At 52.6% G+C, this 17,249-nt stretch overlaps 1 protein-coding gene across 3 annotated transcripts; it reads left to right on the top strand.

Annotated features, from left to right (window-relative positions):
* The first annotated feature begins 272 nt into the window (after nt 1-272).
* LOC119096686 (major facilitator superfamily domain-containing protein 1) lies at nt 273-15,071 on the top strand. Of its 3 annotated transcripts, XM_037219579.1 has the most exons (12): nt 273-502; nt 1,658-1,821; nt 2,683-2,833; nt 7,064-7,189; nt 8,735-8,940; nt 9,275-9,485; nt 10,329-10,542; nt 10,812-10,909; nt 11,729-11,841; nt 12,690-12,795; nt 13,989-14,072; nt 14,535-14,636. In XM_037219579.1, exons 2-12 carry the CDS (start codon nt 1,662-1,664, stop codon nt 14,563-14,565), a joined length of 1,500 nt encoding a protein of 499 aa, XP_037075474.1. In that variant the 5' UTR covers nt 273-502; nt 1,658-1,661; the 3' UTR covers nt 14,566-14,636. The 3 variants fall into 3 exon arrangements, with proteins under 3 accessions (XP_037075474.1, XP_037075475.1, XP_037075476.1); XM_037219580.1 differs by lacking the exons at nt 12,690-12,795; nt 13,989-14,072 and adding an exon at nt 12,247-12,357 and having other exon boundaries at nt 14,535-15,071; XM_037219581.1 differs by lacking the exons at nt 273-502; nt 1,658-1,821; nt 2,683-2,833 and adding an exon at nt 2,857-2,885.
* The last annotated feature ends 2,178 nt before the right edge of the window (nt 15,072-17,249 follow it).

Here is a 17,249-nt window from a genome sequence, read left to right as displayed (position 1 = left end):
AATATATATCAAACTCCATCTGTTTTAATCCCGGATATGGTAAGGAGACGTAAAATAAACACATTTCAAGATTAATTTCATTGAGACGATGGCTTAAAGGGTTTATAATGACTGTTGAAAACCCAGAGCGTGACATCTCCATCATAAATGTCCCCAGGCGTTCTCATGATGACGTCACTATTCAATTGCCAGATCTACTCCTGATTCCACCCTGACTCCCTCCGTCTGGTGTTGGGCGTAACGTTAGTGTTCTTTTGCCCTGTACCAGTAGCCTCGTCTCTGTTTTAGGGCCTTGGCCTTGTCGGTTGCAAGGCGTCTGGGCATGGGCGACTGCGAACAGTAGTGACTGGCCTGGTCGGTTTCCCGGGGCACGTGCACAGATAGGATAAGTGGCGAAGATCGTCGGATAAGATAAGGAAATCTCTACGACCCGCCAAAGACTGCCGGAGTGCCCGACCTGCGGTGATTGTGCCGGCCCGCTGGGGTGTCAGCTGCTGGCAACGTAGGTTGTAGGCTAGGGTTGAATAATGGCAGACCTAAAGATTGAGAGATAAAATGAGTTGATCCCTTTATTGTGAAATGCTCGACCTTAGCTTCCTGACTCCAGTGGTCCCTGGTTCCAGTGGCTGTGTGTCAGATGCCAATCAGCAACAAATTTATCTGCCACTGAATGCTTACAGTGTCCTGCATGCATGTGTAAACATAAGCCTTGCTTTCATGTGCTGAACTCAGGCTGGGCCAAATTTTATTGAATTTCCAAAACATTTTGCTTGAAAAGCATTTTCAGAATATGCATGCCTGAAGTACCTGAAACATCAAAAAGCTATCTTCCTTTTTATGAAGCACCTGTCAATGCAAAAAGTATTAATTAGGGGGCTCATATTGCTAGTTTCAGGGGCAGCTTATTCCATCAATCTACTCGTGGTTGCAGCAAAATGTCATAATCTGTTCCTGCTGTGGCTGAAGTCCATCTCGTGTGCATGCTCTCATATTGTGCTTTTATTAAATTAAGGAATTAATGTTAGATCACTGTGTTGTTGATGGTGCAGTGATTTAAATTTTCAGTTTTGCCCATTTTCTACTGTGTTTTCTATATCACAATGGCCTTTTATTTTTTGTACTTTGAAAAAGCCAGGTGCACACCTGAGCTGGCATGAAATGTCTGGCTTGTGCAGGCTAGGTATCAAAACCTGGCATTTTTGCAGTCTCACACTGTACTTTGTGGCTGGATGACAAGATATCTCTCTGATGCCCTTGCCGCAGATTGAAGGCAGAGGAACAAATGTAGAGAGAAATTAAGATAAGATAAGATAAAATAACAGAGCCAGGAATGGCACCAATTTGGCCCCATTTTCTCCAGATTTTAGAAATTTCACATTCAGTGTGTTTTATCAACTAGGGCAGGCAAGTCACCCATGTCCCCTGCAGCTGCCCCCACTCTGTGATGTGATGTGATGTGTCTAATGCATATCTGATCATGGAAGCTCATGCCTGATGATCATCTACTACAGGATGTTGAGCAACAGGGTCAAGGTGTATATCAGAAGAAGGGAGGTGTTGCAGACCGTCTCTATAGCCTTTAGCCTCCCTCTTTAGGAGAATGTCAGAGAGTGGTAAGGTGCAGATCTGCTCTGCATCACCAGCCCTCCTTCTACAGGAGGATGTCAGATGAGGGCGAGGTGCAGGTCCGTCCGGCACCCAGGGATGGGGAGCCAGAGCGGGACGTGGAGCTGACCGGCTGCGGCGGCTCGCTCTGCTGCGACCCGCACCGTAACGTCCACCGTTTCGTCGTGTTGCCTATCATCTGCTTCATCTCTTTCGGTGAGGATAGCATGCTTATCATAATGCATAATATGGTTTTGGGTATATGACATATTAGGATGAATGATGCATGCCAGTCAGGCTGTTATCCAATGTCCAATGGACTGAAGCACATGCCTCAGCACATAGAAGCAAGGTAAGTTATGTTGTGAAAAAAACATGGTACGTGTCTATTGCAGAACCCAACATGTGTTAAAGGAGGCTGGTGTTAGAATGCAAAAAGAGAAAGTTAATGCTGCCATGTGACTTACACCTTCCTATCTATTTATGTGGGTGGCTTGAATTCAGAGCATTGCTAAATGAGGCTTTTTCATTTTGTCTCCAGCATTTTTACCTGACAGCTGTGATGAGTTTATGTGCCACACAGTCATGCTGCCTGGGGCAATGGTTAGTCCTTTTTGGCCAGTTGCCATCTGACATTCTCATGTCTGTTGGATCAAATCATGTCACATGGGTGGCTTTTATTGCAGGAACTTGCTTAATATCAGTTTATAGGTGTGGTCTGTTGTGATGCTTTTTGTGTCATGAGAACTCCTGTACAAACTTATGCTAGCTTCATATAGAAAGTGCTTTAACTACACATATTCATTCAGACCGGATGATATCTTCTAAAGCCCACCACATGCAGATTAGCACCCAAGGTCAGCCACGGATAGCGATAGGCACGGTTTGAAGCTGGCCATCAGTTCCGTTCTTCATTTGTTTGGTATTTTGCTTGCTTGGTCTTCAGTCCTGCGCGGTTCCATCTAAGGCTTTCGTAAAAAGAGCGCAAACGATGGCCCACTGATATTCTGGGATGCTGTCTGCGCTCCCCCATCCCCCTTCCCCTGCACGGTCTGGCTGACCCGGCCGCCTCGGCAGGGTCGTATTTCTGCTACGACGGTCCGGGTGCGCTGCAGGATGACCTGAAGCGCGACATGGGCGTCAACACGTCACAGTACTCCAACCTGTATGCCTGGTACTCCTGGCCCAACGTGGTGCTCTCCATGGTCGGCGGATTTCTCATCGATAGGTAAGCTCTAACACGTAGTGCTCTCCATGGTCGGCGGATTTCTCATCGATAGGTAAGCTCTAACACGTAGTGCTCTCGACGGTCGGTGGATTTCTCATGGATAGGTAAGCTTTAACACGTGGGCTTCCTTAGAAGCATTGACATTGGTGATGGGGGAACGGGGTTGCTGTGAACTGCTCCGTTGTTTGCGAACCACGTGGCAACGTGCCGGGCTCCGCACTTAACACGCGCTCGGGTGGCCGGTGGAATACCCCTCGCTCGGGTAGGGGGTCAGTTTGACCTCCTGAGATCTCAAAACATACAGAGGTAGAGACGTCTTGGGGTTGCTTTGATTTTTGCATTTGAATTAGCGTCAAGGATTGCGCTCAGGGGTATACTGTGAAAAACAAAATGTTTACCCGGGTCGTTTCAGGTCAGTGACCTCTTCCGACTTCTAAGAAGTCCATGCAAAATGTATAATATAGGTTCCTGGTCTTATTAAGTTCGAAACGAGCAGCAGAAACTACCCCATACAGCAAGCTTTGCGACAAAAAACGTGTTGCTTTTGATGCTGGTCTAATCGTGATCCTGACCCTGGTCAGTGGAATTCTTAATTAAATTGTTTATGTTGTCTAGTAAGCAGTGGTAAAGACATATGGCTTCGTGTTACACTCCGCTATTGTATCAGATCAAACAATTCTGTAGAAATTGTCCACGGTGAATCCATGGCGTAACTGACCTGACGTGGGTCAGGGACCTTACAAGCTGCATTTATACTTTTGTGCCAAAAGATCCATTATTTAATTGTCTACAGCTATCAAAATCTGGTGCGGGTACGCCGCGCCGTTTAGAATCATTCGTAAGAAAATCTGCGTTGGAATGGGGGGGGGGGGGGAGGGGGAGGAGGGTCGAATTGAACCCCGCACCGGAGAGCGTGTTAAGTGGAGCGGTACATACTTGAATTGGATTTTGAGCTGAAATAGCCATTTGCGGTTCACGCAGGGCGGGGCTGTGAACTGGACTGAAGGTCTGGCTTTCGTGACCGTGATTTCCTCATTAAGTGGATGTCAGTTAGCTCTCAGACAGTGCTGAGCAAGGTGCGTAAGAAACTCACGAATAGATGTGGAAGGATGGCACGAGAAAGGGACAAAACATCAGCACATAATGACATTTGGCTAAGCAAACACCGCCAGCCCGTGGTGCCATCTCCCGACGGCTTTGAAGTACTGCAGGTGGGTGGCAGTTTCGCATGGCTAGTTTGGCAGTATCTCTCCATCATACAAACGTTCCATGCCGCGATCAAACAAAGACGTATTGAGGAGCATATTAGCAAAACAAGAGAAACAAATTTGGTTGGCTGGAATAGTCCTTTCCGCTCAAAAGTAAACCGATAATATCATAAATGAGTTTATTGCATGATATTTGATGTTTATTTCAGTATCTTCAAACCTATCGATTGGGTACATGATGGTTGAACGACACCACAAAATGTTGAAATGTGACTTAAATGCCCACCAAAATGTCGTGGCGTGTTCCTCGACCGGGCGCCGCTGCGCGCCTGGCCTCCGCCAAGCCAAGATTTTCACGTTCTTGAAATGAGACGTGAAACAACTCTGAACTCATACTGCCGAAAAGCGGGGAGCTGAATGCCTTTCTTGCTTATATCTCAGCATCTCTCTCGTACGTGAACAGTGACATGACAGTGAAACGCTGCCCCTGTTTTAGGCTACCATGACAGATATTTTCTGTTTGGTGCGTGGGATAGCATCACGCTCTAATAATTGCCTACGTGTTGGCACCGCCTGAACGGTCGTCTTTCTGGACCCAGACCATCTCGATTTTATTGCTATCACCCCTGGGGCCCTTGCATTCTTCCTTTGGTGGCAATCCCCGCCCCGTGTTTTTACTTATGTGCATCTGGGTAAAGCATATTTGCTCCAGAGTGGCGCAAGACGTGCGATTTTGTACCTGACGTAGTTATTTACGCGACACTTTTCGATCCGGTTGGAAGTGGTCACGTGACTAAGTATATAAAGTGGCATAGCTTAGACATAGAATAACACATAGTGGCATAGACATGGAATGACACATATAGTGGCTAGACATATAATAACACAAGGCATGCATAGATGGTATATAGCAGTAATCTAATTGATTAATAGTAATTCCACTAATTGATAATCATTGAATTAATAAATGGCCATTCAATACTCAGTACTATTGCAATTTACGAATAGTTCCCATTACATATGCACGGACAATACACAGTTTCCTCACTGGTGGTTCAGATACCAATCGTACTGAAAACAGCCGTGAACAGCGCAATAAGTAAGCGAGCTGTGGTCATGCAAACAGTGGAAACAGGACTCCTTGCAGTGCAGGAGTTGTTCACTAATTTTGGAACTGCAGAATACAATTTTTTTTCATCACGACGGACGTTGCATTTTTCTATCCCGCTGTTCCGTGCGTCCTTCCTGTCCAAACTCAAAAGCACGCAGGGACATCACTATTCGCACTTTTTCTCACTTTTCAATGACAAAGTGAGAGTTGTCTTGAGCTGCGGGAAGTCTATGTGAATTGAGGTATTGTCTTTTACCAAGTTTACATGAGCCCCATTACGTCGAATGTACCGCCCATTCGGAAGGTGATCACGTGAGTGCATCATTTAATCGCCTGCCCCCCTTCAGTGTATTCGAAGGGAGCAGAATCAAAGTGATCATGCGATCAAGCATAGAGTTTAGGACGCCAAACGCGTCAGCCCCGTCGTCGTGTGAAATGACAACCAATCAGGGACGCCAATGGAGTTCACACAACCAATCAGGAACGCTAACGGAGTTCACAGCTGAAGGGCGGGCGAGGGGCGGTTGTGGATCCAAATGCTGCGTGAGGCATGGATCGCCATTGCGCTTACGTATAATTGACGGTACATTTCAAGTTGCGGCGTCATGTAAGCTAGGTATTTGGGTTAGTTTCAAAGTTGTCAGTGAGCCGCTGGTATGGCCGGAGCTCATCGGCCACTGACCCAAAGCTGACCGTGAAGTGTAGCTTGCGCTGGCGCCGCGACTAATCCGCCGAAAGTTGAAACCTGAGCTTATCTGATCTAAGTCCACATTGCGTTGCCACTTTTTTGTCGTTCGGTCGGTGACACGGATGTACCTTCGGGTAAAGTGTCCAGCGATCAGAAACTTCGGGCGTTCATTATAAAAGGCTGGCTGTGGTTAGCTGTGCAGACGGCACATTCGCTATGGCACCCGACAAATATTTCGCACGATTTCCTTATTAACCTAGTTCACGCGAGCCCTCTGACCGCAGAATCACCATCGAACCGGAGCGAGGTCGCGCTGACTGCACCTTGTAATGGCATCCGCCCCCTCAGTGGGTTCAAATGTATCAGAATTGCGCGGTCCTTGTAAGAAGCGGCTGGAGGGTAGCGGGCCGACAGCGGCTGGCCATTGAAGGCAATGTTTCACATCTGAAGATATTGAAGCAAGCATTAGATATGATGAGACAAGGTCACTTGTAACTTTTGGTATGATTTTAAGTGGAAAATGCTGCTCTAGACAGGTCAGTTCTGTGCTTAGGAAGTATGCTCCACAAAGCGTCATGGTTTGGTTACGGCATCGTACCTTGCACAACATTGATTGAGAGCCAACTGACTGCCGTTATATCTGGAAATCATGCTCACGAACGCCAGATATGAACACCTCGACAATTGTCATTATTATTATTTTTTGGGTCTTGATCGCCGCATGGCTTATGTAAGTGCAGGATTTGAATGACATTATTATGACGTCACGAATACCGGTGATTGAAATGCTTTCCCCGACGTACCTTTTCCCATTTTCGCGGACGCATAGCTCAGAAACTAAATGGGCTTGGGTCTTCAGAAGGCCAGGACTTCGAACATCACGGAAAGTTCTTCAGTATGGCTATTTTAGTTCAAAACCTTCTATAACTGCGGGACGCCCTCTTTAATATTTGGCCTGAGGCCACGGAGGCACTGCCCAACCAACCGGCCTGTCTGAACAGCAGTTTGATCGCATTTGTGAAGTCAATTCACATCCGTGCCTGCTTCTGGTGCCCATATAAGCTTGGTGATTGATAGACCGCGTGTCGCACCGCTTTCTTAATCCTTTGCAGTGTTTGCAGGTGCGGCCCCCGTTACGCCACGTGGTCTGGAGGCGCCGCCGCCGCCTCCGCGTCGCCTCCGTGTCTATACGTGCACGCACATGGTTTGTCGGCCTGCCGCAGGGTGTTCGGCATCCGGCTGGGCGCCATCATATTCGCCGGCTTCGTGTGCGTTGGCCAGGTGATCTTCGCCTCCGGAGGCATCCTGGACCTGTTCTGGCTCATGGTGGTCGGCCGCTTCGTGTTCGGGTGAGCTGGTGATCTGTGGAGACAGACGCCTCTCGGCACAACGCCGCATTGAAGTTGAGCGCATCTTGAACCCAAACGTCCTTGTACGCAGATGCGGCGTGCACAGTCTATCGCCTCGGCCTGTCAGTGACGGACCGAAGCGATAAAATATCAGTGCAGATATGTCAAGAACAAAAGTGGTCTTGAAACCTTAAAACAACAGAATTTATCAGTGCAAATAGGAGTGCGAAAGCTCATCGTGCAGAGGTTCGTTTATGGCAAAAGTGCGTCGAGAACAAATGTTTGTCGTGTTCAAGTTCGTTTAAGTCAAAAGTACATCTAGGCCAAATTGAATTCATGACAAAAAACGCATGCGTGTTTGATGGGGTCAGATTTAGTAAATGCGCCTAATTAAAGCTAAAGCTTTGTTGCATGCTACAGGACTCAAAGTTTGTGCAGAAATAGTATTCAGAACCCATTTTGCCAATGGGTTTGATGGTAGATATAACTGAGTCGATTCCAATTCTGAAAGTAAGAATATATCACTGGAATTATTGACGGGAACGAATACAGGAAGTGATGTCTGAAATGGGATGAAGAATTGCCCCATATTGATAAAATCAGCTGTCGAAGCTGGGCTTGGATATGTCTTTAGCTGGAATCTGGTGGTATATACTCAAACCGAAATAGATGTCCCTAGATAACGAGCGAACACGATTCTTCGCTCCAGTCCAAACTCCGCAATGTAATTCCACGAATTCCTCCAGACGAAGCGGAATGTTCTCTAATGAACTTTTGGTCACGCGAACTGTTCCACGACAAACTACCGCCCTGCCAACTTTTCTCCAAACATCTGTTCCATGTTTTGCCGGATACAAAATTCGGAGATGCGAGTTTTTGTCCTCACGAACATCTGCGTTAGGAACTTTAACTTGACGAACCCGTGTCCGATGAGAGGAAGTTCTGCCAAATGAACTTTTGTCCCTGTGTAGAAATTTTCGTCCAAGACGAACATCTGTCCTACACGAACTTTTGCCGCGGATAAACTTTTATGGACGAACTTTCCGAGATGTACATACCTTTGCCATAGACGAACCTTTTTCTGACGAACTCGTGAGCATGCGAACTGTTCGCCGACAACAACCGCCCTACGAACCTTTGCCTGAAGAGCTTTTGCCCGGAAGCCAGGACATGCTCTGGATTAGATGAATCGTCTTCTGGCTGGTGCATGTGAGTCGTTTTTGGTCCCGGTGAGTCGTGTCCTGATCCCAGTGAGTCTGTATTGGTCCCGGTGAGTCGTGTCCTGATCCCAGTGGGTCTGTATTGGTCCCGGTGAGTCGTGTCCTGATCCCAGTGAGTCTGTATTGGTCCCGGTGAGTCGTGTCCTGATCCCAGTGAGTCTGTATTGGTTCCGGTGAGTCGTGCCCTGATCCCAGTGAGTCTGTATTGGCCCCGGTAAGTCGTGTCCTGATCCCAGTGAGTCTGTATTGGCCCCGGTGGGTCGTGTTCTGGTCCCAGTGAGTCATCTGCTGACCGCCCCCCCCCCCCCTCCCCCGTGCACCGCAGCATCGGCGGTGAGAGCTTATGCGTGGCCGTCAACACGTACTCCGTGCAGTGGTACAAGGGCAAGGAGCTGAACATGGTGCTGGGCCTGTCACTGTCGGTGGCGCGCGCCGGTTCCACCGTCAACTTCAACGTCATGAAGCCGCTCTACGACGCCGTCTCCGAATCCTACTCGGGCTATAAGGCCACCGGCGTCACACTGATGATCGGTGAGGGACGAAATACGCCCGACGAGCGGCAGGTGTTGGCGAGACCTGAGCACGGGCTTAACAGATTAATGGCAGCGTTGCATTGAGCTTAGCTTTGAGAAAATCCCAATTGCGAACCAGGCTTTCGTACCTGAACATGGCTGTGGTCCCCTCCGGCAGTTTGTCGTAGTGTGAGTCGAAGCCGGCGGCGTGGCAGGCGCTACCGGGTGTACTGAAGACAGCGTGCCGCCCCCTCTGTGCTGGCTGACACCGGCCGCTGGTGACCCCCGTGTACTGAGACAGCATGCCGCCCCTGCTGTGCTGGCTGACCCTGGCTCTGTGGTGCGCTGCGCAGCCGGCTTGGCCACCATCCTGTCGCTGGTGCTGGCCGTCATCATGTGGTTCCTGGACAAGCGGGCTCAGGTGATCTTGCGCCGGGACGAGGGCAAAACGGGCGAGGAGGTACACATCACCGACGTCAAGGATTTCCCCGTCAGCTTCTGGATGCTCACCGCCATCTGCGTCTTCTATTACGCAGCCATCTTCCCCTTCGTATCGTTTGGACAGTAAGTCATGCGACCTGTGGCGAAAGCTCTTGGAATTTGGTTAATTTGGTTGCCTGTTTTACCGTTTCTGTGTTGTTTTTTTACAGTATTGTCTAAGTTGTATGCTTAATGTTATCACTTGTCTCATTACTTTTGCAATAAACGTGAAAATATTTAAGTTGAGGATCATTTGACCTCGTTTTCCTCGTGATTATACTAAGAGGGAAGCATCTGCGTTAAATTAAACGTTATATTTCTACTACTGATCTTCCTCAATCATGAAAATCCTGGGTATCCACCTCCTCAACCACGCCTAGATAAGGTATTAACAAAACTTAAGCGAGCTGCCGTTACATAAGTAAGCTGTTGTGTAAGCTGTTGTGTGCAGAAAAGCGGACTGAAGTATACAATGCACCTTGTTCAAGTACAACCTAATCATTCTGCTTTCAGCATGGCCAGTTACAAACGTTCAAAAGCGTTTTAGTCCGAAAAAGTTAAATTTCTTAGTGGCAGAGAAGTTTTTTGACCGAACTGACGCAGCCCTGAGTGACACGCACTTTCGCTTGTCGTGGCGAGCCGCCTCACATCGACCCCTGACCCTTAGTCCCTGACCGATGACCCGTGACCTCTGATGACCTCTGACCCAGGAACTCTGACCCAGGAACTCTGACCTCTAACTCATGACCCCTAACCTCTGACCCATGACATCTCACCCCCGACCTCTGGCCCCTTGACCCCTGTGTCTTGACCCCTGTGTCTTGGCCCGTGACATATAATCCCTGGCCCCAGACCTCTGACAAATGACCTCTGATCTCTGGTCCCTGACCCCTGACCCCTGACGCTGGTCTGGCTGACCCCCCTCAGGGTGTTCTTCATCCGCAAGTTCGAGATGACACCGGCCGAGGCCAACTCCTGCACGGGAATCATCTACATCATCTCGCTGGTGGCATCGCCCTTCATCGGGCTGTCCATCGACTTCGCCGGCAGGAACATCCTTTGGGTGATGGTCTCGGTGTTGATGACGATCGGCTGTCACGCGCTGATGGCCTTCAGCTTCATCAACCCCTGGGTGGCCATGGTGAGTCGGCCCGCTGAAAACCGCGCGCCGAGGCTTAACGCTCCGGACGCGCCGCAGCGATGGGTCGTTAATCCGCCCACGCTTATTGATCGATGCATGTTGTCTGATTGTTGCTGGCGGAGAAGCCGGGCGGGGCTGGCAGTGTCGTGCGCTGTTGCCCAGTACGCGGGCGGCGGACGAGTCGGTGATGAGAGGGTGCGTCCGGCGGCGTGCTGTGCCGCCCGGTGACGTCACAGCCGACCCGGCTGACCCCGGCCGGTGCCCGGCAGTCGATCCTGGGCATCGCCTTCTCCATGCTGGCCTCCGCTCTCTGGCCAATGGTGGCGCTGGTTATCCCGGAGCGGCAGTGCGGCACCGCCTACGGCATGTGAGTAGCGCAGCTGGTCGGGGGCTGGACCGCGGCTGGCTGGCCCAGGCCGGAGCTGGACCGCGGCGGGCTGACCCGATCCAGGGCTGGTCCGGAGCTGGGTGACCCAGGCCGGGGCTGGACCGCGGCGGGCTGACCCGGAGCTGGCTGGCCCAGGCCGGAGCTGGACCGCGGCGGGCTGACCCGGTCCGGGGCTGGTCTAGGGCTGGCTGGTCCAGGCCGGGGCTGGACCGCGGCGGGCTGACCCGGTCCGGGGCTGGTCCAGGGCTGGCTGACCCAGGCTGGGGCCGGACCGCAGTGGGCTGACCCGGTCCGGGGCTGGTCCAGGGCTGGTCCGGAGCTGGCTGGCCCAGGCCGGGGCTGGACCGCGGCGGGCTGACCCGGTCCAGGGCTGGTCCGGAGCTGGGTGACCCAGGCCGGAGCTGGACCGCGGCGGGCTGACCCGGTCCGGGGCTGGTCTGGAGCTGGGTGACCCAGACCGGGGCTGGACCGCAGCGGGCTAACCCGGTCCGGGGCTGGTCCAGGGCTGGCTGGCCCAGGCCGGGGCTGGGCTGGACCGCGGTGGCCTGACCCAGACCGGACACCAGCCGTCATAAGCCAGGTCGCCGACAGCCACCCGTCATATGAAGCTAGACTGTCATTGATAACGTAGCAGAGCTTCGGCCGTTTCCATCAAAGCACGCCTCTTCACCCTAAACGGCAGGCACCATGCCCCCAGAGCCTTAGCGTGGGTATACGGTCGGCTAAGTGGGCGTGCCCGCGCTGTTTTGCTCCTCGCTATCACCGCGTCTGACTAACTGTGTCTGTGTGGTGCGGCAGTATGCAGTCGGTGCAGAACCTGGGCCTTGCACTGGTCAACATGCTGGGTGGCACGATCGTGGACCACAGTGGCTACCTTGTCTTGGAGGTGTTCTTCCTCGCGTGTCTCTGCGGTGAGTAGCGGCCGGGTGGTCGGCGGCGGCGGCGAGGGGAGGGGGATTTCGTGCTCGAACCATCGCATAGGGCTGTATGCTAATGCACCACCCCTCCGCCAGCTTAAATGTCGTGCTTGTATTTGTATTTGTATTCGTCGCGAGGCTGAGTGATAGTGGTTTCCATTCATTATCGGCATCAATCATCGCTGCTGACTGCCAGCACATTTTGAATCAGTGCGCTGCCGACAGTCTTGCTGTTCTTTCTTAAGACGTCGTTAGTGTATTCGACACCGGCCTGATTCGGCGCGGCTGGACGCGGTTCCCCTGCGTCGGTGTATCGCCCTCGCTGGGGGTGGGGCGGGGTGCGTGGTGCGCCAGCGTCTGTTTGACCCGTGACCTGACGCTGCTGGCCTGCGGGCGCAGTCTGCATGGTGGCTAGTATCGTCATCTGGGTCATGGACGACATTAAGCACGACGGCTACCTGAACGGCAGCCGGAAACTCAAACAGCAGATCGAGGAGCGGTGTCGCCAACGTAAGCCGACCCGGGCCTGTGTTCGTCCCGGGCGGGGTCTGCTTGGGCTGTGTGCGTCCCGGTGGTCTGCGGGGTTTGTACGTCCCGGCATCTGTCCGGGCTCGTCGCCCCGCCCCGCACCTGCGCTCCAGCGCGCGCTGTCCAGGCGGGACACAGTCAAACGCGCGGCCTTCCAGCAGTTGATTAGACGAGAGGCGCCTCGCTCAGCGCCTGAGCTGGCGGCCCGCATTGCCAGCACTGGAGCGCGGGTCGGGACGGGGGCGGGTCGGTCAGTCGGGCCGCCGCCGGCGTCTCGGTGCCACCGTTGTACGCGGGTCCCTCTGTCCGCGCAGCCACGATGATGGCGGCCATCGTGATCCTGGTGCACGACGCGGCCCATGGCGGCTCGCTCAACATGACGCCCGGCGAGCGGCGTCGCTTCGAGGCCTGCTCCAAACGGTCAGTCGCCGTGCAGCAGCGCGCGCCGGTCGGAGCGCGCTGACCGCCGGAGCGCCGCCCTCCAGCACTACTCCACTGGTCCCACACGGCTGGGAGAGAGGGAACGGCCCCGGTGGTGCTCATGCCAACAGTCATTCGTCTCGAGAGTGTCAGTGTGACGGCAGCTCTGCCGAAGAGTTCGGGAGTGTTGAGAGTTCGGGAGTGCCGAAGAGTTTGGTGGCGTATCTGAAAGGTCGAGTGGGGTGGCTGCGGCTGTGGGGTTGGCTATTGGAATGCGGGCTGGAGGGAGTTCGGTGGGGTGTCCAGTGCAGCGGCCATTCGGAGGGTCGGTGGTGAGTGCGGAGAGGCCCGTGCTCGCCACCCGCCCCGCTGACCTGGGATGGAGCGGGCCGCGGTGGCCAGCGGCCGTATCGGCGGTGGTCACCGGCCGTATCGGGGCTATCGAGCGGCGCGCGGGACCGGGCTGAGATACGGACGGGGTCGGCCACGCCCCGATGTCGCCGGCACTGCAGAGGGCGCCCCCGGCCGGCACCTGTCCCGATGATCCGTGACGTCCGCCAGCAGTACCCTGTGATCGTGTCGGCATCAGGCGATGCTGTACTGTTGATCAGCCAGTGTCCTGAACACGGCTTCAATGCCAATATTTTCTCCCCTGCTTGTCGTCAGGCAGATGAAAAACGGCTCAGAGGGAGGGGGGGGGGCTATATATCAACAGAGACATTATTTGCATATTCAGTGCGCCTGGAGCAGTGCAGACCATATGCAGTGCATTGCCAGCTCAAGTCGGTTCATCATCCGCACCGCACGCTTACAGAAAGTTTCACACACCTGCATATTACGGTTGCATATCATACATGTCTACATGTCGCATGTGTACATATCATGAGTGTTCATATCGTATCAGCATATATGTAGCACCTGTACATACATGCGTACATATCGTGAATGTACTTATCGTAGCAGCGATGTGCGAAGCGTATCGCATAGTGTAAAACCCATGCGCTCATCGACAGGTAAACAGGTGAGCTCTGTGTGTCTTTCAGGCTGCCATCGAGGTATCTGTGCTTTTGTTATGTCGTGGACGCTGGCAGTGTCAGCGAATGTTTCGGTATGTGCGTCCGGTCCGGGGCACTGTGCTGGAGGCGTCCGAACCGCTCCGTGGGTCGCTGGTGTCACGTGGCGGCCGCTTCCAGTGCGCTGATCGCGGCGGAGGACCGGGAGCCTCTGCTTGATGAGGAGGAGGATGGCGAGGCGTCGCCGGACGTGGCGGACACCAGGTGGGTGGGCTGGCCATTCTTTCACGTGCTCACTGGTCGCCGACAAACGGCTGCTGGGCAGCCTGTGTCCTCCGCGGAATCGTCATCTCGTTCTGACTCATCTGAATTTCACCTGATGAAATTTTCCAGGTGCAGTATCGTCTCGTGTTTGTGGCCGATTTCGCAGAGTGAATTACGCTGTTCCGGATTATCTTTTCTTCTTACTCGTGTTTGTGTAAAGTGTATATATATATATATATATATATATATATATATATTCCGGAGCATAGCAATCAGTGCCTTGAGCCGAGTCCCTACTGCATTCCGACTGATGATGTGGCGTTAACTGGGAGCGGTGTCACCGCCGCCAGACGAGCATGTGGAGCCGCGGTGTGTGCCATCCGTGTGCCGCGGTGTGTGCGGTGCGGTGTGTGCGGTGCGGTGTGTGCCATCCGACCCTGACCTGCCGTCCGGCTGCGGCAGGGGAGGCGGCCGAGGCCAAGGCGGCAGCTGAGTCGGCCGAGAAGCACGGCTTCGACAACAAGGCGGCCGAGTGGGGCGACGAGGACACCGAGATGTAGCTGACGGTGCCGCGCCCGGTGGCGGCGCGGCCGCGTGCCCCGGGCCTGCGACGCGGTCGGAGCCCGAGCGGGCGCGGCGGCCCGGCGGCGGCCTCCCGCTGCCGCGGCCTTGGCGAGCGTCACCCCGTCAGCTCGGCGCTCACCAGACGTCCACCCGTCTCCGGTGCCGTTGGAAACATGGCGCCAACGCCAAATTGGTTCACCAATTCGAGCTTGCTCGGAGCGGGAGTCGCTGACCATGTACTCGGTGGCCAGTAGGTTGATTGATTCGTTTGGATGCATATGCTCGGAAAACGTCCAGCCTTCAGCTCACTCACCTCTGGGATATGTTATGACAGACGGACTGCGCGTAATATTCTCATCGATGAGGTCTTGATGAAAACTCTTTAAAACTCTTTTAGATCTGGTACGATGCAAGCTTCACTGCGAGGTACGGTGTATTGGTACATCACATTGGTACATCGGGTACGAGGCATGCATATTCAAGTAATTTTGGGAGAATTTGAATAGTGATGGCCGAGCTGCAGATGGCCATGGGCAGTTGGATAGGCTTGGCAATTGAGGTACCCGGTGCAAAGATATGCTCAATATCCCACATCTCATGCGAACAAGAGTAATGGTGATCACGTACTTTGAACGGGCATTGTAACATGGCACTTGTCAAGTAGCGCGTCGTGCGCGTCGGTAATTCAAGGCGCTTATTTTACCTTTGACAAAAGCATATGTTGTGAACTCATATTGCTATGCAAGTATGTAACCGCACTAAAATTAGCTGGTCTCTAAAGAATCGAACGAAATACGACTTACGCCCGACAGCTAGCTCTTAACCCCGGCTGGGCCTGGGATTTTCAGACATTGGTCAAAAGGCACAGCCCAGTTTCAGAGCACATAAACGCATATCACAAAGCCAGTACCGCGGCACGTGGCGACCGCCCAATGGAAGCGCGTTGCCACTGGCTGGAGACTACGCAGTCATGCATCACGCCAACCGTGGACAGTGGTCGGTAGGCGGACGTAAGTTCAGAGGCTAACAAATATTTGTCATATTTTGATCAAACTGCTGTTTTAATTGTTTCTGTTGACTTCTAGCTGAAAAAGGAATAGTGTAACTTCAAGAGGATAACTTGGATTAACAACCACAGCAATATTCTGCCCTGAGTTTGCCGGTATCGCGGTTTGATCTCTTAAAATGGTAAAGACCAGAAGAAGGCAGATACTAGTTTCAGTCAGCTGAAATGCCAACCCCGGCAGCACACCACACAGTAACAGTAACATATCCATATTCTGGGTGCAGTGTCGGGAGGCCCCGTTGCGCGATTTATTTGGAAAAATGTGCGCTTTATGAGCTGAAGTCGCGCGCTGTTCATTTTAAGTGTCGCTGCTCTGCTGCGAATAGTGGGACGTCAACATCTAGAGGCACGCTCGAACATATGGGCATTTAAAAGGATATGGAAATTTTTCTGTCGAGTTATCTCGTGCAGCGAGCGCGTGCGCAGTCTAACACAGAAATGGTCATGCAGTGGAGCTCGAATACTTCCTCCGTATATTGTGTGGTATGTGGTCTCACATTCAGACCATCTTGATTTTGTACGAGCGTTTCATCTGCAACCACACACTTTGAAAAGTTGAAAGTATCCTGCTATGTGTCACATTCGCAACACAAACTATTTGCCACGTAAACTTGTAACCAGGTCCCCAAAAACGTGCTGTGCACGGTGCTCTTAAGAAAAGGCTGTCTCGTGCATTGGTGTGCGGTTTCTCCATAGGTGTGCAACATGCGTGCGCTGATTACTAGCTAGTTTATACATCGCACTGTGTGGGAGAGAACAAGAGACTTACGTGCGCGATGCGTATTATTTAATCTCATGCCATTTGTGTATATCGCTATGACGGAAGTGTTCTCGAGTGAGTGATGCTTGCGCATTGGTTTGCTCGATCACTCGTATTCGGTGATTATGATATCTGCCACCTGAATCCCAGTGAGACGCTTTTAAAGACCACATGAGCTTTAAAACGTGTGGGTCCGGTGTGCCGTCGCAGCGGTGGCCGAGGCGACGGCCAGTGACGGGCTCGTGGGCCAGGATATCGCGGACCTGTCGCGTGGGTAGGCCAGCCGACTCGACGCACATCTGGCTGCCTCCGAGGCGTGCGCAGTTATAGTTGAATGGCATTGAACTTGTGCCGCTGCCGCGACCGTTGTCATGTTTTATGCGCTATTACCTCGAACGAATCAGGATCGTGTGTGTAGTTAGAGGGTCTTGTTTAAACAGCTGTGATTGGGGCGGTCACGATATTCCATGGGCTTCCATCAGCGAACACGTGATAAAGTATTCAACTTGTGATGTATCGCCACGCCATAATCTGACGTTCCAACATGTATTGCCCCCATGACGGTAAAGAGCAAGCTGCGCCATGTAATTATAGGCTTGTATTTAACAGAACTGTTCACGGAAGGGGCCTGCATGGGGTTTGTACAATGGTTGTAACTGTACGCTCGACATGTGCGTCCCCCCCCCCCTCCCTGTCGTCTATCAGAAATTCCTCTGGGCCGCCGAGTTAGGGGACGTCCATTCCACGACCTGTGAGTTGTTTTTTGGCCGGTGGATTTGTTGTCCGG

This window comes from Pollicipes pollicipes, unplaced genomic scaffold (assembly GCF_011947565.3).
Source record: "Pollicipes pollicipes isolate AB1234 unplaced genomic scaffold, Ppol_2.1 Scaffold_4295;HRSCAF=5057_pilon_pilon_pilon, whole genome shotgun sequence".
NCBI lineage: Eukaryota > Metazoa > Arthropoda > Thecostraca > Pollicipedomorpha > Pollicipedidae > Pollicipes > Pollicipes pollicipes.
This window is presented reverse-complemented; position numbering and strand designations above follow the sequence as displayed.

What these genes read in the sequence shown, in the direction of transcription:
- LOC119096686 (XM_037219579.1), top strand. Translation starts at nt 1,662, where the DNA reads ATGTCAGATGAGGGCGAGGTGCAGGTCCGTCCGGCACCCAGGGATGGG. An exon ending in CATCTGCTTCATCTCTTTCG is followed by an intron (nt 1,822 to 2,682) that starts GTGAGGATAGCA and finishes CCGCCTCGGCAG; the next exon opens with GGTCGTATTTCTGCTACGAC. An exon ending in GGCGGATTTCTCATCGATAG is followed by an intron (nt 2,834 to 7,063) that starts GTAAGCTCTAAC and finishes GGCCTGCCGCAG; the next exon opens with GGTGTTCGGCATCCGGCTGG.